Source organism: Festucalex cinctus, chromosome 3 (assembly GCF_051991245.1).
Source record: "Festucalex cinctus isolate MCC-2025b chromosome 3, RoL_Fcin_1.0, whole genome shotgun sequence".
NCBI classification, from domain to species: domain Eukaryota; kingdom Metazoa; phylum Chordata; class Actinopteri; order Syngnathiformes; family Syngnathidae; genus Festucalex; species Festucalex cinctus.
The window spans coordinates 17751610-17775399 of record NC_135413.1 but is presented as its reverse complement, the minus strand read 5'-3'; the positions used below and the strand labels follow the sequence as shown (position 1 = coordinate 17775399).

Here is a 23790-nt window from a genome sequence, read left to right as displayed (position 1 = left end):
AAATGCTTCAGGGGGTGTGCTGAAAGAGGATAATCACAGAAATAAAGGATTTCACAAAGAACAGGGTACTGAGTTATGAAACATCATACGAGGTCCCATTCATTCTGAAATAGCATCACAACACGGCCACACAGGCATTGTTGTTGTACATTATGAAACATATTCTAGCAAATGAATATCGGAACAGGATGAGGGCATGTAATCTCAAAAAGCTGCTGAGCCAAGCTTCAAGCCAATATACTTTTGAATAATCTAAAAAAATATCAGACCAATGAGCGTTCACCGTCCGTTGAGGATATAAAGTTGAGGTAGAAGCTACAGGGATGGTTTAAATGTGCCAGACGACAACTGAACGAAGTAAAGAGCAGGAATGTAGGAATGAAGTGTTCAAATTAAAAGAGAAGCAACACCTTTTAAATGCTATTCTTGGTGGAAATTATGTTTTTAAATGGCTTTCAGTGAGTCAATTAACTATTTTGTCACAGTACTTGCTTTTTGTCCATCCCAGATCATTTTGTGCACGTGTGTTTGGGGGGGAATGTACGTTTACATAAAACCGAGAGGAAACTTATTCTGGCAGCAGACTCATATTCCCCATAAGCAAAGTGGGATCAATAAAGTCTGACTATACTATGTCTTTTTTTTAGCCAAGGGACTAAAGCCAAATCCTCTTATTCTCCAATTTCTCACATCTAACTGCAAAAATACCATGGGTGGAAATTAATCGAGATTTCATTTGGAAACAAAGAACCTGGCCAAAAATTTAATTATTGCAAATGATAGAAGGCTGTAAAAATTTTTTAGGCTAACACAATCATGTTTTTTGGTGGTATTTGAGACCTATACCAGTGTTTCTCAATTCCGGTCCTCAGGCCCCCCTAGTCAGTCCGTTTTCCATGTCTCCCAATTACAACGCAGGTGAGGATCATTATCAGGCTTCTCCAGAGCTGGCTGATTACGGTAGCTGTCATTGGAATCAGCTGCATTGGGAATTGGGAGACATGGAAAACAGGCTGGCTAGGGGGGCCTGAGGACCGGAATTGAGAAACACTATCCTACACTAAAGACAAGATATTTACCGGTACCTAGAAGTATGTTAGAATAGTCTTAACCTCAACATACTGAACTGGAGGGTTGGTTGGAATATCAGGAACTGGAATTTTAGGACTTTTAAATTAAATGAAAAAATATATATTAATTTGAGAAGATCCTACCTTAAGAAGAAGATCCACCTTTTAGTGAACATATTATGGAGGTATTAGAGTTATTTAGACTGTAAATAAACAGGCTGACGAGTACCGTGTGGGTCAAATATAAGTTGAAGACTACTCAATTTGTATTTGTGATCACTATCTCCACAATAAAGTCTGCCATAACATGAAGTTATAATGTTTGAAAAATCTACATACATTTGAAATTTGCATGCTTCGAAGTAATTAAAGTGTAGCGCAATCACACAATTCCTGGAGACTGAAGAAAAGTGTCGGCAGCACTTAAACGGGCCGATGAAAGAAAACAGACCATTTCTTTGTCACCTATTGGCATGTGTGACAACTGTCAAAGTGTCACCTTTCAAAAAAATTACTACAACCTCAGTTCAAATCAAAGAATGCCCTTCTCACATATATCTTAATATTAACAATATTTTTTTTTCACAAAGGCCTTGTGTATAGAAGGAACTATGCAAATCAAAAATGTAAAGCTCATATGTCAAATAAAGTCTACATAGGATGTGCAATGGGTGTTAAGTTAAAATAATTTAAATTCTGAAACTGCCTGTCTTTCCAAAACCTGTGCAATGTACATGCAACACATGTGTTTTATAGTGGGTGGAACAATGTATGACACTAGTACTGAGGAATGCTGAAAAATGCAACATGCAGGACCCCATCTACATGGTTAACAAAACTGTTTATCACACAACTATGGATATAGACTACAGTGTACAATGAAATACCATTACTTCAGCAATACTTCCTCTACCAAATTGATGATCCTCACGTCATTATTTTATCACTATTAGTTAAACGTATTGCATTTAAAAGTTACTGCAATCAAAAGTCAAATTTTAAAAACCCTTGAGGAATTTTATTTCAAATGAATTGAATGCCTAAACATCACAATGGGCGCAAATGCTTTACAAAGGATAAACGTATGGGTGGAGTAGTCTGTTCAAGCACAAAATTCTTGAAATTGCCACAAATGTCTCACAACTGAGACCAACATGAAGGGCAACGTTTAATTCAGTAAAAACACGGCGCCACGTGATGCGTTTTATGCGCATGTGTGTCATTTCACATTCTCAAAAGTCACATTCGTTTTTGGTATGTGGACAACTATACAAAAAGATCAGATTTAACAAAAAAATCCAAATTGGGCATCATACCGTGCAGTCTCCAACAACCATTTCCAATAACTCTTGCATGACATCATCCATCATCTTCATACTTCATTCTAAATTATTTGAAATCATATGATTCTCAGTCATATCCCTCAGGTTTATTTAACTTCCTGCTTTCCTACTTCAGGCACAGGACATTTACCATCAACTAGACTAAGTGCAATTTCTGGAGAAATTGCGTGGGAATGCTGAAAGATGAATGCTAATAGCTGAATGCTAAGCTTTGAATGCATATGAAGTAAATTGAGAGATAAAATTATGAAATTATAACCTCCTGGTTACTGGACAATGCGCTTTACCAACTCTGCCACCGAGCAGTATAAGACACAATAAGTTATATGTATGGAAGTGTGCGTGGAAAGCGATACTTAGAAAAAGATCAATGTCTGTCCCATTGCAAATGAATGGGAAAAGTTGATATTAAATGTTAAATTGTGCAAATACTGTACGTAATGTGGAATCAGACGACGGGAGGCGTGAATTTTTAAAGCTTGTTAAAATTTGACCAATATAAATTGGGAGTATTATGTGGAAGTTTTTACGCGGCAAAAAAGTGTGGAGAATAAAAATCACAACATTCCCACAATTACCATCATCATTCTACTTCATCATTTCAAAGGGTCACCAAATACTTGATAAAATGTTTGAATGAATTTAAAATGACAACAACAATCTGACATAAAATGTGTCCAATGTCAAGAATAACCAAGAAAATGTTGTGCTAGTACTGCAACAAATGCGACTCTCAAGCGACAAGGAGACAAATATTGTGATTGAATCCTGCAGTATCAGGCGCCGCTTTGTCAAATGGAATCAGCTGATTTGCCTCACCTGATAGCAAGGCCCTGGTTATGCCTCCCTGCAATTGCCCTCACAACTCAAAAGGAAATTACAAGAAAAAACAGAAGCCATTTGACTGAAAGTAGTCACATGCATCCAAGCTAGAAAATTAATCATCTCCTGCTAAAGAAACAATTTTCCTCACGACACAAGTTCTCTTCTGCTGTCTTGTTAAGTTTCTGATTCAGCATTACATGTATTAAGAAATAGAGCAGAAATGCACTGAAATGACAAACGTCATCTTAAATACTTACCTTTTTGAGCCAGGAGAAGTGTTTGTAGACATCAATGGGAGTCTCCATGCTCCCAGCCCATTTCTGCCTTGTCTATTTCCTCTAGGATTTTATCTCAGCCGCTCAGAATGTGGGACTGTGTGTGTCTCTCTCTCTTCCCTCCCTCTGCGTCTATAGACCAATCCTACATCAAGTATGTCTTGAGTTTGCAGAAATTACTGTCAAGTGTGAAAATCCATGACGTTCACAGCTGTATTTTTGTTTTCTTACGATCTCTGCTGCTTGAGGAGAAAACTCCCTCCCAGTGTTTTGCCCCTTCCTACTGTTGCTCGTGTTCCTTATCTGCTTTAGTACAACTGACCTCTTTTTGTCTATGTTCTGCCCCCTTCCCCCCCGCTTGTGGTCGTTTTTAACCCTTTTATCAACAAACACTCGCTTGCTTGCTTTCTCTCCTTTCATGCTTATTTTCTCAGCTTCCTTTTCCCCCTTGCCGCAGTTGTCTGTCTTACGGCCAAATGGCCAAGCCCAGAAAGAGGGGGTGGTCAAAAAAAAAAAAAGTTTGCCTGTTTTGTCATCTGTTTGTGTCCATCTTGGCTCAACGTCAAGTCTTTCACATACACACACACCTATCTGCTAAACATGTTGAATGTTGATATGCGATTCTCATTGATTCACATGTGTAAGAGTGAGATAAACTTTTCGCTTTTTAAATACTCCATTTTTTTTTTCCCTCCTAACAGTTTGTCTATGCATTACAACATCATTTGTTTTCCATTCTGAGTGTGTCTCATGGAACCACAGTAACAGTCAACTAGTCATCTCATGACATCACCAAAGGAGGAGACCTGCATTCATAAATCCACCCAAAAAAGATCATATGTAGAGGGTTTTTTTCCCATTACCCCTTATCATTAGGGCAATTTTGCCAAAAATGCCTAAAAAAAAGTGCACCCAAAGTAATTCTGAAGCTGTTCCTGAACCATTTGGAGTATCAGTATAGTATTTATTTATTTATTTATTTATTTATTCATTAAAGGTAACACTTAGAATTTTTGCCACCGGTGGAACATCCACATGATAACATCCATGTCAACATTCTAAACAAAACTTGTGATAAATGAAACTGTTGCAATACAGTTGATACAATATTTGATGAAGGTACTGCTACATACTGTATTTTGCTTTAAAATCTCAATTTTAGATTAGAGTAGCTGATGGCAGAGATTTGTTTTACACTATGAAATGTATTTAAAATATATTATGGTGCTACACAAGAGTATGGGTAACCCTCAAGGCATTTTAGAATTTAGGGTTTAAAAAATAAATAAATAAATACATTAAAAAAATAAATAAATAAATAAATAAACAGGTGGGGAAAAAAACAGTGCTGTGTAGGCATGGAAAATAAGTGTCCCAGGCACAAATACAAGGTTTTGTAATGAACAAAAAACAGTTCTATAATCCATTGATTCTTACTGAAAGGGAAAAAAAAAAAAAAAAAAGTATCTGTTGATTTCGTTTTGAGTATTGTTTTTTAAATGAGTTTTAATTAGTTTTCAGTGGGGCGGCACGGTAGTCGAGTGGTTAGCACGTCGGCTTCCCAGTTCTGAGGACTCCGGTTCGAGTCCAGGCTCGGACCTTCCTAGGTGGAGTTTGCATGTTCTCCCCGTGTCCGCGTGGGTCTTCTCCGGGTACTCCGGTCTCCTCCCACATTCCAAAGACATGCATGGCAGGTTAATTGGGCGCTCCGAATTGTCCCTAGGTGTGCGTGTGAGTGTGGATGGTTGTTCGTCTCTGTGTGCCCTGCGATTGGTTGGCAACCAGTCCAGGGTGTCCCCCGCCTACTGCCCAGAGCCAGCTGAGATAGGCGCCAGCAGCCCCCGTGACCCTTGTGAGGAATAAGCGGTCAAGACAATGGATGGATGGATGGATGGATAGTTTTCAGTGGTTCTGTTAGTTTTTATTAGTTTTAGTTATTTAATAAATGCTTCGTTTTAGTTAGTTTCAGTATTAGTTTGAGTTTTTTATGTGTATTACTTGTGCACAATATTTAAAAAACACCAAGGGAGCGACGTCATCTGAAGGTGCTTTTCTATTGGCTGCTGCTAGATGATGTCACTTCTGACAAAAACACTTTCAAAATTCCTTTTTCCGGTTAATCTAAAAATAAATCTAATTAAAATCATCCCATATGCTGTGTCTGAGACATTTAAAACTTCTTTAAAAGAGACTTTAAAAGTCTTGCAGTCTCCTGCCGCGCAAGGAATATACTTTGGATCGCGTGGTTAACTCTATTCATGAACTTTTACAAACATCTGGGCATGTAGGTGTTCCAAAGATATTAAAAACATAGCTAACGTATTTAAAATTGAACTATTAATACTTGTAGTTCAGGATTTTAACTTTTAAATTCTTTTCTATTAAAATTTAAAGCAAAACATTATTTGTGCAAAAATTCACAGGTTAAGTGAACTTTGAAATAACTCATAACTCAGCCATAACTCAAAATATATTCCCTAAATGCAAACTGTATATTAAAAATTTATATAAAAATTCTGAAGATGTATTTGATTACAATTACGCTAACTTGCAGTATAGTGGACATCTGCATACTTGCCCGTGGATTCATCTATTCATGGATTTTTTTTAATCAATATTATTTAATTTTCTTTTGGCAGGGAGCTCACCCCTGTTTTTCCATGAAAAATGCATATTGGAGGTTCATTAGCATTTTGGGGTTTAAAAATTATAAAAACATATACTAACATAACATACTACCCACAGATTAACTAATTCATTGACCTTTTTTCAATATTATTATTTTTTTATCATTTTTTAACCTCCATTTTTGTGGAAAAGGCATATCAAAGATTTATCAGCTTTTCTGAAAGAAATTTGGCCGATTACAATCATCATTTAATAATTTTTCTGCCCGTCAATGCATTTCAAGTCAAGTCAAGTTTATTTATATAGCCCTTAATCACACAAGAGTCTCAAAGGGCTTCACAAATGGACATCAATTATACAGAGATTTCCGTTATTTACAGTCTACCCCGGTACATATCCCACACATAAAGCAGAGGTCCATTGTGCAAGAAGTTCATACTCCTTTTTGTGTCTAAAGGAAAAGCTGGAAAACAAAGACAGTGCGGTGGGTGTGCAATGTGCACTGTTTGAGACAGCTTCTGTTTGAAACAATACAGGATTTAAAAACCCGCTGAACTGGATTCAAGATCCACCTTTCCTTTTCAGTTAACTTAAGTATCTTAAACATCCTGTCAAACTGCTTTCTAGAAAGAAAACAGCAGCCTCTGCAGGACAACACAAGACTAGAGCAGAAAGGATATTTTAAGTTGTATTTACCTAAAACAGAAAAAAACAAAAAAGTGTATGAAACCCCAAATTCAAAACAATAAAAGGAGGAAGGTATGGAAGTCCATTCCCGCCAGTAATATTTTTTTCTTCTTTTTTTACTGGCAGGAATGGAAGGGGATATAGCTTGTTTTAAGAAAAGAACAGAAAAATAAATAAATAAATAAAAATAAAATAAAAAAGGAACAGTCTGATATGAGTGGCCACGAGGGAAAACCAACACTTGGAGCAAGGGGGCCTAAAGACAGGAAGTTGCTAATAGTCCAGTTCTTCAGGCCTCTTTTACCGTATTTACAATTACAAAAGTAAAAAGTTTTGAAGACAGATTTTGTGGTGATTACCATACAATACAAAAATTAAAGTAATAATTGCTGTAGAGGTCCCATTTTTGTTTTTAATCACACTTTATCAGATTTGAAAGATTACTCGGTTTGGAAATGAGCTCTTTTCTTTTCAACCAAAATAACACTAGAAACAGTTTTGTCATTAATACTCAATATGTAAATATGCTTTACTCCGATTGAGTTCTGTTCTCCTTAACTCATTTGCTCCCAATAATGTGTAAATACGTTTTTTTAAATGTTCTCAGTGTCCCAAAGACGTATTTATACGTTTTGTTTTGTTTTGTTTTTTTTCTATGCTAGAGCATACAGAAGGCTTTGATGCAGCCTCTCAACTGCAAAGAACGGTTGCAGAAATGGTAGTTATTACACAAACGGCCAGCAGGTGGCAGCAGAGCAAAGGAGATCAACCAGGGCCATGTAGAAAAAAAGCTCAATTACTTACAATTTTAAATAGATCTGTGAAAACTGATGAAACTTAGCTCTCTTCAAATGGTAATTGCTGCAAAACGGAAACAGAGAGAAACATACTTTTTTTCCTGATGAAAGAAGATACTTTAATCTTTCATTTGATAGGTTCCCTGCTTTTATAGCAATAGAACACAATATTCTGTGGGCCTTGCAAAATCAGTCAAAATCCAGTAAAACAGCCGAGAGCGAACAGGACTGCTTTTGTGAAAATGGCAGGGAGTGAATGAGTTAATTAATGTGATATGCAAAAGGCTTTCCTCTGATGACTTAATTTCCAATTGTTTTGTGGCGACAGTGTTTCCACATTGTGTTGGCTTCATTGTGTTGGTATTTAGCGGTCCATAGGCAGAATGTTACTCGGCAGCAACAGTGCACTGCAGTGAGGAGGCCACAGCAGGGTGACAGGCCAGTCATCCTGAAGGAAACATTTTCCACCTCCTTGGTGGCAGTGGTGAGCGACCTTGCAGCCGCACAGCCAACACATGGAGGGGGTATTAGCAGCGTAAACAAATCAGTAGGTCTCAATGTACATTGTACATATTATAGTGTTAATTTTTTTAATGAAATCCACCTACACAGTGATGCTACACGACATCGCAGTCGCCAAAGGGGGACAATTTAGTGGAGCCAAACATGCATGTTTTTGAAATGTGGGAGGATGCCAGAGTAATGAGTACCCAGCTGGCACACACACAGAAAACCCACGCAAGCAAAATAAGAACATACGAACTCCACACAGAATGGCAGCAGCCCGAATTTGAACCCTGAAACCCAGAACTGAGAGGCTGATTTGAAAACCCCTCGACCTATAAATTAATTTATGAAATAAAGATAGCAATTGATATGGAAAAAAAAGCACACATGGTGGTGAAAATAAATAGCCTTTCTGTAGCACAGCAGCAAAATTCCTCACCTCCCACTGACCATCCAGCTGACCCTGTCTAACCGGACTGCAGCTGACTGACTTTGGACTGTGAAAACACCAAATGATTGATTACTAGATAATTTACGTAGCTTCTTCCTTGACTCATAACTTTTGTTTTTCCAACTGCACAAAGGTTAAGCAATGCTGAATGCTCAGATGAATCCAGAGTATAAAATAATTTGTGGTTGTTCAGTTGTTAACAACACCAGCTGACTACAGACCTAATTGACCATCTCCATGAAAAATAACCAGATTAACTACTTATCTAAAGTCATGCGTCACTAGACATGTTCTTCTTCTGTGAAAACTGAACAATACTCTTAATCAAAAAACATCCAGATAGGTTTGTAAGCCAGATGTGAAAAGTGAGTCAATATCATAGTTGTAGAATCTGATCAGGGTGTATACTGTATAGGTGCTTTGCAGAATAGTAATTTTTGTCCTTAGGATTAAACACACAATTCAACAACACAAGAGACTTGATCGAGTACCTAATTTCCTCATAGAAGAAATATTTGATTCTTAAATGCATCACAATGCAGAAGTAAACAATAAAACAATATTGAATTGACATTCTACCTTGAAGTACAAGTAATTTAGTATACATCCCATTTTGTTTCAATAACAGACAATGAAATGAAATCCATCCATCAATTTTATATAGCACTTACTTATGTGACCTGGAGCCTATCCCAGCTGACCATGTGAAGGAAATGGGGTACACCGTGAACTGGGTGCCAGCCAATCATAGGGCACACACAGAACAACAACCATTCAATCATTTTCAAAGCAATACGGACAATTTTGAGTCTTCAATAACCTCAGAAACATGTTTTTTGAATGTGGGAGGAAGTCAACCTAACATAATCAGGGAGAGAACATACAAACTCCACATGGAAAGGGCAGACCTGAGTTTCATTCCCCGAACCTCAGAACTGTGATGCAGATGTGAGAAGTAAATTTGTCTCTAATTTATTTAATCACGGGATGGTTTAGGAATGGCACGCCAAGGGCGCAAACCTAGCCAAGACTGCCTCTGGTGACCAGAACAGCCAATTTCAAGAAAAACAAGAGACAAAATGTTTTTTTGTTGAGCACTGGGTCACACTGCGGTATCTTGAATGTGATAATGCTCAGAACAGTTTTATAATAAAGATTTATGGCAAATTTGGGACTTTTCTAAAGTGGCAAATTTGGAACTTTCTAAAGTGGCAGATTTGCGAGTATTAATATTGTTTTAATATTTGGGGGATGGAGGGTTTCGTGACGTTCCAGGACTCTTTTCATGTACATTTTTTTTTAAACTTTTTTTTTTAAATAATTGTTTGGGTTTGTAGGGAAAAAAATCCCTCAATTCCAAGGGTCGTCAATTATATTTTCACTATTTACGGGCCCGCCCGGTCCATCTCTATCTCCCCTACTTAAGTTGAGTTTGAGACCCCTGATCTCAATTTTTTATTGCAATTACTTATTTTGTTTTTAAGATGGTCCTCTTTTCTGGGGTGGCTATGTTTAATTTTTTTTTTTTTTTTTTTTTTAAAGAACTGCTAGCCAAAAATGACTCATTTCGGATAAACCTGACGTCAAGAATAATGATAGCCGAGAAGGATGTGACATTGAAGCACACAACGTACTCACATTTTCACTCTGGAGCCAGTCTTTGAGGGCCGCCGCTGTTTCTGTGGGCAACTGTGCTCTAAGGCGCTCTCTGTCTTCCTGGTTAGGCTGGAGCTCCAAAGCAAGTTTCAGGTCTTCAGCTAACTGAATGACCGGCAGAGGGCCGCTGACGACAGAACCAAAGTCATACACGCCGTTAGTGAGTTCCAGCGATGCTGCTTTTGAACCTGAAGGTGTATGTGGTAGAAAACAAGAGGAGAAAAACATTCATTATTGGGGTACAATTGAAATAAATAAAGTATTCATTATAGAACAAGCTAGCTAGTAAGCGGTTATAGAGCAACACTTTGATTGATGCACCAATTGGGAAGCCACTCTGCTGCTTGTGTGGTTCTTGTGCAAGTTTGCTAATCGATAAAAGTATCGAGCTCACTCGCTATTCCAGAAGTTGTCTTTTTTGTTTGTCTTTGTGTGTGTGTGTTTTTCCCTGGAAATATCATTCCATGTTCCATGCAAAGTCGAGAGGATTGTAATTTTTCCATTTCATGTTTTGAAAGCATTGACTTTAGGGATGTAACGATATCCAAACATCTCGATACGATATTATCACGATATGAAGGTCACTATACGATAATTATCACAATATTGTGGGGGGGTTGGCGATATTTAAATAAGATCACAATATTGTGAAAAAAAAGAGCTCATACTAAAAAAAAAAACTACAAAAAAACATAATGTGCTTTTGTACATAACAGCAATGCATGTAAACCACCTACGATCTCTAATAACAATATTGAGGCACTTACTTGCTAATGCAAGCACACATTGATCGCTTCACAAGCAAATTAGGTTCCACTTCATCTGGCAATTAGCATAGATTTTAAATGTAGAAGCCCAAAACATCCCTAATGAAAGTTAAATTGCACTAATAAACTAGCCACTAGAGGGTGCTAGAACTGCACAAATGGAAATCAACATGACTTTTTTTTTTTTTTTTTTTTTTAAACAGATGTGTTCCTTTTAAATATTGTGAACTTGACGATGACGATATTGTGGCAGTTTCAATATCACAATATCACGATATTGCCAATATCGTTACATCCCTAATTGACATTGCTACTAAAACTAAAAATTGGCATTGTTACTAAAAAAAATTATTCTTGTTTGTTAATGAATAAATGTTTTATATTCAAATTACACTCCTTGTTTGTCCCTTCCTTTCCTTCCTTGGAGCATTGCAAAGACTTAAAAATTGGCAAAAATGCATGAGAACGCTTCTGTTGATGCTGAGCAAACAGTACACAAGTATTGTATACTTAAAATGTTACATTACTCTGTCAAGGGACTACAGATGGAAATTAGGCAACGGCTACAATCAGGCATATTTATATGTGAATGTTCATTAGATTACATCGTCACTTTTGAAATGAATTAAATTACATTTTTAAAAATTAAAAACAAAATGAATGAAGTCAATAGACAAGTTATTTAAATTAACATATTGCCTTACATATTCAAATTGCTGATCGTTTCATTAATCTATTATTTTTTAATTTGGTGAATGTCTCATATTGCTAGGTAGTTCCATACCTGCTATGATGTCATCCATCTGCTCCAGAGCCGCCTCAAGCATGTGACTAGCCTCACTTTCCATGGTAATGGTGGGTAGCATTAGACCTCAGATATTCATCTGCAGAAGAGATAAAATTAAAGTTACTTGAATCTAGGACTGGGTGATAATATAAATATGTATCATGATAGACAAATGACCGATATCAAAAGAAAATGCTTTCGCTAAATTATTTGACAGAGAAAAATCATGAAGCCAAACCTGACCCGGCATTGTGCTTTGTTGTCGGAAACAAAACCCAAAACATTTAACAGCAATAACACCACTTCTAATATCCACTTTGGCATCATTAATTGTCCATCTATCTAACAAATTTGACATGTTGAATCGGCGTCGGGTGTTGGGACATTTGATCACTGTGATTGGCTGTTAGCTAGCGAATCAGCGCACGGGGCAAGAAGAGGAAGTGATGAACGTGGATAAACAGTACTGATGGAAAATCTGGACCATTTTTTCCCCCTCATTTTGCGCATCGTCACCTTGCTGTACCTCCACATTTGAACATACAATGTCTGTCTGGAGTGAAGATCGGGAAGATGACTTTGTCTCTTTGGTTCAAGAGAGACCGGCGTATGATATTACGGTTAAAGGGTATGCCAACAAAGGTGTGAAAGCCGAACTAGGGCATGACATGGGGACGCGACTGGATATAGCAGGTAGGATTTACTTTTATATACGACACTGCGCAAAAAGCCAGAGGGTTTCATTCATGTGGGAGGACATCATGTGAGAAAGAGTAACCGGTATGCATTGTTTACCGTTTTATATCCCACCCCATAAAGAGGTTTCCGGTTGCCTTTAGGAATAATGACTACCGCCGCCGATGGTATGGAGGGGAATTACTTCTCGCGCATGTGCTGAAGGTACGTAAAAGTCGGGGTCGGTGCAGTGTGCATTTATGTAATTTTTCGACGTGACGTGCCGACATCTGAACTGACGCCACTGGGTGTAGGCGTCGGTCACATTTGGCCGATGTCGGATTGGTGTATCTAGGCCTGAATGCTACCCCCGCTGGATTTTATCCTAGCTAGCTTGGGGCGAGGGGGGTTCTACACCATGGACTGGTTGCCAGCCAATTTTCAATCGGTTCATACCGTGCATTATGCATATATACCGAAGGCCAGATTTGACAGGGAATGTCCACATTATAGGATTGCTCCACCCAGAGTGTGTACCTGGAATGAAAGTGTATAATTGACACACTTATGACAATGGAGAATGTAGACAGCCATTTTCCCTCTTACACACCTGGGAGAACATGGTGAATTACATGTAATCTGTCAGTTATATTTAGAATAGGTACAATCTATAAAGCCCAAGGGCAACCAATAAAATCTTTAAATGAAATAATGCATATTTTGCTCTTTGAAAATGGTTGCTTCCATACACTATTATGCTATTTTCCTTCACTCTGTCTTTGGTCTGCCATTTTTCTCATCTCCTCATTTAAGGCTCCCATCATGTCATACTGTCATGCCAACTAAGAAAGACATGATCATGAAGGGTTGAAGGAGGAGGATGTGATGTAATCTTGCTTTGGGGAAATCAAACCCCCTGCAGATCATCCTAATGCTCAACAACATTAGCAACAATTCACGATGACAGCACACACTGACAATCTGCGCACAGCCAATGTTCAGTAACATGCTGCCATTACAACTGTGATTCCGTCGTATTCTTTTGTTAAATTCACTAATGGGACTAATTTGTGAACAGCTCACTAAGTATAACGGAATTTACATATGGGGCCATCATAGTTACTGATACAAGAGAATGATGAATTTAGTCAGAATGACTTGACCAACAGAACTTCGGCAAGCGATGACGACACAAGTGTGTGCTCGTGTTTACGTAACTACAATACATGCACAAATAGAAAATCATGTCTTTCAAACAATTATGCTTTGTTTGCTTCTTCTCACTATAAATGTGTAAAAATGTTATTCTATGCACAAGTTCAATGTATAAGCAAAACCAATGACATATACACACCAGCCAATTTTCATTGTAGTCATTGAAAGTTGAATAATTGAATATTCATTGGATGTTGAATATTTATTGAATATGCATTATTTGAATATTCAATGAATATCTGAGGGTATGGTTTAACTCAGGGGTGGGTAGACTTGGTCCTCGAGGTCCGGAGTCCTGCAGGTTTTGGAGGGTTTCCCTCCTCCAACACAAGCTGATTCCAATCAACAGGATCGTTATCAGGCTTATGCAGAGCTTGCTGATGATCAGATATCAGCTGTGTTGGAGCGGGGAAACATCCAAAACCTGCAGGATTCCGGCCCTCGAAGACTGAGTTTTCCCACCCCTGGTTTAACTCCTTATTACTGCTAAATAAAAATGCACCCCTCTCTGAACTTTTGTGTTTTAGAGAACATGTGAGAGGTTACATTTCACGTAAAATGTTTGTTGAAGTCACGTGACCCACAAGGTCAATATCAAGGTCAACTAAAACAAATGTTCAAAAGATTACTAAAATAGGCACCAAACTTCTAAATTAGTGCAGATTTGGAATCCTTGTTGATTTCCCTTTACAACAATATCTGTTTTGTAAAGATTAAAACTAGTAGTTCCTGAGATATGAGGGTTCAAAGGAAGGTGACCACGTCCCTTTTTGCCAAATATATGAAAATTCGGCAGGCTGTAGCTCTCAAACCCTTCCTCTGACTGATCTAAAATTTGAGATTTATTATTTTGAGATCATTATTGACCAGTACAAGTTTAATTAAAATCTAAATCTACTTGGTGATTTCTTTTTATCACCATATTGATTAGCAGGGGCGATTTGACGTGGAACAAATGCAACACTTTTGTTTTTGCTCCCATTTAGAATGTCACAACAATGTTGCAAAACAAATTGGCAACACTGACTCTGTCTTTGAAAATTAGCTAGAGTCAATTAACAGCCATGTTGTGGAGTAACATGAAATTACTTCACTTCACTTAAAAGCACTGTCTGCCAGTTTCACACTGGAAAAGGCACGTTTTAAATACAGGATTTAAACAATCAAACTACTTCTCAATTTACAGATCAGGGCTTGTCTTCATTTCTGGTGGTGAGTTTCGGCTGCGTGACGTCCCTCCCGCGGCAATTTGAAAGCACGCAGATTTTTTTTTTTTTTTTTTTTTTTTTTTTTTTTTACTCACTCATTCACACATGTAAGCTTCTGTGAGTGAGTGAGAAAAAAAAATCCATGTGTGCTGTCAAATTGCCGCAGGAGGGACGTCACGCAGCCGACACGATCGCCCAGCCCCGTTTGCGACACACCACCCCCCCGCTCTGCGATTGGCTGGAGGGGTGTAAACACTGTCTTTCCACAGAAACGTCCCGTTGTTTACAAAACAAACACAAAATGGCAAAATACAGGCTTTAGGACATACTCACCAACAGAAATGAAGACAAGCCCTGATCTGTAAATTGAGAAGTAGTTTGATTGTTTAAATCCTGTATTTAAAAAGTGCCTTTTCCAGAGTTAAACTGGCAGACAGCGCCTTTAATCACTTGAATGTGCAATAGTAAGTCTGATAGCAACCACTGCTTTCTATACATGTTGCCTCTGTTAGGCCTCTGCAATGACTGCACTGCCACATTCGATGTTGGTACCTTTCAAACATCACAGTGAGACAAAGGAAAGCAGGCTTGGGCGGGCAGTATTAAAGGGACTACAAAGAAAGTCCCCCAACCCCGTAACTGCTTCGGGTTACAAAATTGTTGCCACAGCTCCCACATCTCAAAGGGAAATAAAATATAAAGAGGAAAGTGCAGCCTAGTAAACAGTGCAACCCTGTGCGTTCTGTAATCTCTGAACCGTGGTTGATGACTGGCCACTAGAGATCGAGGAATATATGGGAAAGTGTCTCTGAGCTCTGGACTCATCTGCTGTGTTTTGGTTTTGTCCTTCTAAGCTTTTTGCCCTATTTATTATTGTCAACTGCTTGGTTTGTTTTTCTCAGGGTACAGCACTGTTTTGTAGTTCATCAGCCTCGTCCATTGCTTTTCCCCATTGTACTCTCGAGTGTAAGAAAAATATACAACCCAATCATCTTACAGAGGAAGGGAGAAACACATACAGAAATGAACACTTGCATACATACATAGTTATACAGATAAAGTTTTTGAGCCCCTTACAGAGCAGCCAAAAGATGATTTGGAGCTCAAGGATAAAACAGAGGACAAATAAATCTTAAATGTCAAAGGTGCTGTCTTGTTGATGTTAAATGGTGAAGGAGAATCTGGTGTTTTCTGTCGGCTCGACTACACACGTACACGCACACGCACACATTTCATTTAGGGCCTGAGGCTTAGGTTTGGCCTCTAGCTGGTGACACTAATCCAAACAGGCTACATCGAATGAGGAGGAATGGCTCACACAGACATCCATTGTGTCAATGTGACTATTCTGTGGTAATAGTTAACAGTTCCTGTCCAACACACAGGTTCCCGTGCATACTGATTTTCCTGTACTCACAAATTGCCCTTTGTAAAAGTTCTGGTGAAACTGACGTCTCAAAGGTGATGGATTCCTTTTTTTGCAAATCACTGACATCTCTGTAGATGTTTGACAAGTGGCCAAACATGGCTAACATGTTATACAACAAAGAAGAGAGGATGTTGTTTTTCTCGTCTTTCAGGTCTTATACTTACTTACTTTTGTATAGATATATATATATATATATATATATATATATATATAAAATGAAAAAAAAATCCCTTAGCTTTTCGTTAATTGTATCTGATCGCCCTTACCACTAATCATTTAGAATGTTACTGTAACCACCCCCAACCCCCATTTTTAAATTTCTGGTTCCCTGTTTTGATGTCCCGTCTGTTGATCTGAAGAGGAAACTGCTTAAAACCATTGAAGTGGTCCCTCAAGATTTTTTTTTTTTAAGTAATTTTATGTATTTATTTGTTGGTGATTCAATTTAGCAAATGTACTTTATATATATATATATATATATATATATATATATATATATATATCACATGTACAGGTACATAAGTATTCACAGCCTTTGCCACAGAGCTCAAAATTGAGCTCAAGTGCATCATGCTTCCTTGAGTGGTTCCTTCAGCTCAATCGGAGTCCACCTGTGGTAAATTCAGTTGATCGGACATGACTTGGAAAGGCTCACACCCGTCGACTTTGTATATAAAAGTCCCACTGGTGCCAGTGTGTGCGTCAGGCCTTGCATTCTTGAAAAACAGCTGCACAAGGAACGAAGATGATGCTAATGCAAATATTCATCATTGTTTCTTGTATTACTGTTGAACTTCGTTTCTTGCTGTATTTTGTATTATTACTGTATTGTTTTAATTACTTATACTTGATTGTAAAATGTTATACCTTTATTTTTTTACCACATCCTCTCCGCTCATTTGTTTAATGCGCATGTCGTATTTGTCATAAAGTTATGTATTGAAAAAAAAATGGTAAATTTAAAATGGAACTGAAGAAGAATAATCTCATTTTTTGTCATGTACAAACACATACACCACAGTCTTATGTCTGGGGATGGTCAGCGAGGTCCCCATGGTGGCAGGTGGTGGCTTCTTTAACTTTAATTCCCCAAACTTTCAGACATATCCGACAGAATGCTGCATGAAGAAAGGTCTCAAACATGCTGCACTGTACTGTACAGCAGTGAGCTGGACCAAACAAAGTCCAGTGAATTATAGTGCGGTCCCTATCAATTAATCGATCAATTAATCAACTAATGGGATTCATTTGATTTTTGCATTAACATAACGTAACGAAAATAATTTTGCTCCCCTGATTACTATTTATTTATTTATGAACCAGTGATTGGTGTTTATTTTGTACTTCATATTTGTATAGTGATTATAAATAGGGGGAATTGATGTTGTACTATTTTACCAGTTCAGTCATTGTTTTCCTAAGGAAAAATATACGTTTGCAAATTTCTTAGTTTGATTAAACACATCACTGAACAATCAACTGTTGCTTTGCTGAAATCATAGGATTTTGAGAATTTTTAATTAAAAATGGCTCCAAACAATTACTCAATTGTTAAAATAGTTGTCAATAATAAAAGATTAAATTAATTGACTAATTTTCACAGCTCTACATTGGAACCTGAAGGCCCCTGACCTTGTACAACTGGGAATTCAAGCTTTTCTAGAAAAAAATAAGCCTAAAGTCAAGTTTAAAAAAAAAACACAGACCAAACTGGTTCCACTTTCCTATATGATATGTGTCTGTAATGCCGCAATGTTACAGTATTAGAGTTATTTTAAAACGTGTTATATTATATGGATATGTTTCATGCTGGCACACTTTGGCCCTGGAACAGATTATTCCTATTTCCATTTCTATTGCTTTCCATTTTCATGAATGAGTAGAGGAATCATGCAACATAATACTTAATATGAACATACTGAAGGTCGACCAGTTTGCGAGAACAGAATGTGTAATAGAGTCAGTTTCAGTTTTGACTGTACTTTTTTTTTTCCTGTTTAATCTTTAAAAGGAACAGACTAAAGTGGGTGATATCCACTATTTTTTTCATGTCCTGCACTTTTTCCCTATCCTCAACTTTTTCCTCATCCTTGCTTTCTCCATTTCCTTCCCACAGTTCCTTCTGCTGACAGCAGAGCAGATAACCACGAAGAAACTGCAGTCATTTCACATTTTGCTTCTTCCTCTCTCTTTTCTTTGACTTTTTACTCTCAATCCCTGCAGTAAGCAGAGGATTATTTCTTGCAGATTAGCAGCACGACTTTGTCTTCCTGGTTGCAACAACCCGACTCCCTCTTCACCGTTCCTCTTTTTCCATTCCTCTTCATTTCACTTCTTTTTTTCCACCCTTCTCCAACAGCTCAGCTCTCAACAGACAAATCAGTTTATTTTTGGTTAAATGCAGAAGTTAAGATGACAGAAAAATGCTGACCCTGTATAGCAACAGAGGAAAAACACCGCTCTAGGTAGGAGGTACCACATGGGCTGCTTTCATCCCAGTGAGAATCTCCGAATTTATTATGAATTCATTATTAATTTGAAACAAAAAAAAAAGTTTTATAACTGGTATACGGCACACTGAATTGAGCTTACTGTATTTAGCACCACATCCCAACAGCCATTTTATCATCAGCTGTTTTTAAGTGCTGATGCCATCCCCCTTAAGCAGCCGTAATCAATTCGCCGTGCCAGTGATGCCTTTCAACTTTTAAATGAGCTTTGCTACAGAAGAGATGTCCTCTCAAGTCCCCTGTGTTGTGGTGTGTACGCATCTCCAGTGTTAGATGCAGCAGATGCTTCATCTGAGGGGAGCCACTCATTAGTTTTGATCTGCATTACCACCCCACATTCCCCCAAAAGCATATAGTGTAGGCTTTATCTTCCATGACGGAAATTGATGATGTGCAATTACACAGCATGTGTCAGTGCAACATCACATCATTTAATATAGCAAAGCTGACAGTGCATGAAAAGAGCAAACTGCAAAGTTCTCTATCCTAGGGTTTGCAAGACATGCAACACAAATAAATAAAGTTGACAATAGAAGAAAATATATAAGCAATATGATGTCATTCAAACAGTGGCCTTCAATTTAAAGGATGGTTTTGCCCCCAAATAATAGAGCTGGGTTTAAAAAAAATGAATATTTAATATTGAATCAATTTTGTTTTTCAAGCCTGATATGGATTCATAAAACCATGAATTATTTTAATATCTCCCTTTTCCATAAATTCATAAGAAAATTGAATTTTAAATACCTTTGTTTCTCTTTTGTGATCGTTTTCTAGAAATTTACTGTTCACATGAATTCAAATGTATTTTCTTACATTTATGAAAGACTTGTTGTATTGCACTTTAAGATAATTCTTTTTTTTCCTTCAGTTTTTATCGTGTCATTGATATTTAAGAAGAATTGATGTTCCATTAATCAATATCGGATTAAATTGAAACGAATCCTATAAAAAAAAAATCTAAATTAAATTGAACTCTTGTTAATTGAATTGAATCGATTGTGGAAATTAAAATCGATACTAAGCCCGACCAAATAATCACAATTTGAATAAATGTAAGGAGTTAAAGATGGTGCAAAAGTAACTTGTTAAAAAACAAAAAAAAAATGTAGCTACCTGTAGAAAAAAAAGTGTACATTTTTTATCTGTAAAAGGCATGATTTGTACCTGTAAAAAAAAAAATTGTACCTGTGAAATAAAAAAATTGTACGTATAAAAAAAAATTAAAAAAAATCGGAGCTCTACGAATACGAATCATTCTGTTGCATCTGTAGCGCAAAATTTGTAGCAAAAGTCACGTGACTGGACAGCAGCAGGAAAAAAAAAAAGACTTGTGACTCCCAGTGGCGACTTCTTAGACTTCAAGTTGTTGTTTCTACAGGTACAAATCATGATTTTTACAGATACAAATTTACACTTCTTTCTACAGATACATGTTTTTTTTATACATATTAATTTTTTTATACGTACATTTTTTTTACGTACATTTTTTACGCACATTTTTTTAGCTACATTTTTTTACGAGTTACTTTTGCACCATATAAATGTTTCAATTTTAATAGATTCAGTTTTTCTACTTGCAAAAAATAATAATAATAAGGTGGCAATTGGCTGTTTTTAGTCATTACGTTTACAGTATGTCTGACCCATGTGACACAGTTGTAACACGGCACCTGCAGAACACAAGTGGAATCTATAATGTAGTACTAGTGTGCAACTCAAAAACAAAAGAACATTTTAATGTCCCCTGAAAAACAAGATGACTCGCTGAAGGAGTAAGTTAGAGTGTTTGACAGAAATGATTAGAGTGAGTGTATTCCAAACATAAGTGATGTCCACAGGGGGAAAAAATGATAAAGAGATATCTACTCTTCAGTGAAGCCACCATAAAACAATAGTCCGACTGTACAAACAAGTCAGCAGTGCATTACTGTGTCATCTTGACTCATAAAAGTCATAACTGATAATGCAATATTATTTTCTGTTTCAGCAGGGAACTATCTTCCCTTTTTTGAACAATCATGGTGATTATATTAGACCAAGCTTTTTCAACACACTCACATAGTGCGGGTTTGTTTTCACCACGCAGACGGTTGCACTCGATCATTTTCAATGTCATCTACGTCAAGCTTCACAACATTATCTTACAACAAACTGACAAAATAAGACAAACGTCACTTACAGCTTCGTTTTACTTACATAGGCGTCACCTCTAGACGATTCTCGAACTAAATCCTTTAATATGTTCTTTTGAAGACACCTCCCGCAGAAAGGAGTCGGTCCACGCGGAAACACAAACATTCCCAAAGTGACACAACACGGTGTCGCACGCAAGGTGAGCGGAAGAGGACACTCACTTATCTTGCCTGCCTTGTAGTCGCTCAACTGTAGCGCGAGCTCCATCAACTCCACTCCACCTGCCATGTGACAGCCATGATGCATTCAAGAACGCCTCGGAATTATTTCGTCCTGTTTTGGAAACATCGCATTGTAGCGTGCAATACAAAATATAGAATTTAAAATGTCCATGACTTTCCTTTTAATTTAATTTAATTTAATTTAATTTAATTTAATTTAATTTAATTTAATTTAATTTAATTTAATTTAATTTAATTTAATTTAATTTAATTTAATTTAATTTTATTTAATTTTATTTTATTGAAGATCATAAAAAGAAATTAAATTGACTGCAGAATTATCATCAAAATCTTTAAAAAAAAATACTTTAAATTAGACACAATGTATTTTAATGCCCCATTATTATTATTTGTACAGTACCACGTTTCTAAATGTTATACATACATGCGTGGACGTGCTTGAAAATCGCTGCTGTGACCAAATTAAATTTCCCTCATGTGATCAATAACTGATCTGCCTATATGTAGATGGGCTATCCATGTATTGTAGAGTTAATAATTGTTTATTTCATTAAAACGGTGGAAATATTGATAGTACAACATAAAGTTTTTCAAAACGCAATGACAATAACGACACATTTGGATTTATCCAACTCAACGCTGTCATCTAGTGGTAGTAACTAATCTGGCAATTGGCATGGGTTATTTTATTTTCATCTCTGATGAAACAAATACCTGGCAGCATCCACATTTGTCGGTGTCATTTTTACAAATTGCACCAACAGCAAATTTTAATAAGAGATAGCTTTATTTGACACAGATTTTAAAAAAAAAAAATGTCTTTACTTTTTTTTAAACCACATCAGTTTATTTATTTTTTTTAGATTTTATATTGTATTTTATTTTGAAAATGTTCACCTATAAAAGCTTGCGCAATACCTGTTGCTGAACCTAACCTTTAATTAATAAATATATTATTATTATTATTATTATTATTATTATTATTATTATTATTATTATTATTATTATTATTATTTGGCTCGGAACACATATCCTTTGTATAGTATTATATATTATTATATATGTATTATTTTTTTTCAGCTTTTTGAAAGGGGAAGTAAAAATAAACAAATGTAATAATGTGGTTTCAGATGTGCACACCTTCTTGTAACTTTAATAATTAAAAATCACATTCAACTATTAAAGAGGAATCTGCTCAGACCTGCCTCTGTTTAGTGCCATTGATCAACCCCAAATAAGTTTCAAAGTTTCCTTACATTTTCTTTGCTTCCTAGTGGAAGCCTGAAGATTTTGTGCTAACACTATGACTGCTATTTCAAACTGTTACTTATTCCCTCAACCTTGTCGAAGGGCCCATATTTAAGGATTTTTCCCGACCACTTTGGAAACTAATGGCGACTGTGGTCCGATTGTTAGCAAGGTTCTTATTTCCATGCATAGTGGAAGAAAGACAGCCACGAATATTTAGCCTGATAATACTCTACACAAACTCTATCTTTAACCACAGGCTTGGGACGGCACAAACTTCAAACTTGTTGATAGCTGGTGGTAGTTTGCTGTCTATATTATAAGTGTATAATGGGCTGCTGAGCTGCTGGTGTGGGTTGGTCTCTTGGAGTGAAATGGAGGAAAATAATAAACAACACCTCTTGGCCCCAAAAGATGTTGTATGCCAGATGGCCAGTCCAGCCCAGGCTAGTTCTGTCATGTAGTTAAAAGGATACTTGACTCATTAAGACTTTCAGGAGTAAAAAAAATATATTTATTTTGTTCAGAATTAATCTGATAACGTCTTTATTTTTCATGTACAGTTAATACCATAAAAACATTTTTTTCCCCCCACTTGCTGTCGACTGAAGATGACATCACCTGTACTGAGGAAATAGGATAGGATAAAGCATTAAAAAAAGAAAAAGAAAAAAAAAGAAAAAAAACCCCTCTTTTCTGGGTTTGGTCAGCAAACTGAGCCATGATTGGACATTATCTATTCGTCAACACAGGTGATGTCATCTTAAGTCAAAGGCAAGCGGCAAATTTAGTTTTTAAATCTATTAATTGTTCATGAAAACTAATGGCGTTATCACATTAATTAAAGACACAATATTATCTTCTTACTGTTGAAGATGGCTCAATGAGTAGTGTTCCTTTAAATTATTGCATTATGTCTGTGAAAACTTGAAATCTTTATTGCTGTAGTACGAGTTTTGACCACCTCTTGCTTGACCTCAAAAGTTGGGAGAGTGTACTCAAAAGACGTACTGTAATTCCAAATTTGCAAACCTCTCCACTTTGTCGTGTTTTTTTTTTTTTTTTAAATCCCCATTGATGACACGTTACATACAGTCATGTGTGCCACCCTAGCTTACGTGACAACGTAAATCAAACTAGGTCTTCAGATCCACACCACCACCTCGCGGCGTGAGTCAACCTCACTAGTCTTGCAGTGGTCACCACGCACACGCAAGTAGCCTCTGCATTCCGTTTGACTGAAGGCTGTAATTGGTCAACTACAACGCTCGTCATCTTTTAACCATCCTAAGCGTCATTCTGATTGGCCAGAGGAGAACCAATGGCGCTTGCAC

At 36.9% G+C, this 23790-nt stretch overlaps 1 protein-coding gene across 22 annotated transcripts in view; it reads right to left on the bottom strand.

The window, feature by feature from the left end:
* Positions 1-21281, bottom strand: part of ppfibp2b (PPFIA binding protein 2b) — a 52464-nt gene extending 31183 nt beyond the window's left edge. For 14 of the 22 annotated variants that reach the window (XM_077516289.1, XM_077516293.1, XM_077516295.1 and 11 more), the window contains exons 1-3: positions 21030-21270; positions 11791-11890; positions 10222-10427 (exon numbers count right to left, since the gene is read on the bottom strand). In XM_077516289.1, the coding sequence (XP_077372415.1) occupies positions 10222-10427; positions 11791-11872 (288 nt within the window). In that variant the 5' untranslated portion in view covers positions 11873-11890; positions 21030-21270. Of the gene's footprint in view, positions 1-3495; positions 3945-10221; positions 10428-11790; positions 11891-21012 lie in introns of those variants that run through there. The other 8 variants (XM_077516300.1, XM_077516306.1, XM_077516302.1 and 5 more) reach the window with 6 other exon arrangements.
* Positions 21282-23790: the final 2509 nt, after the last annotated feature.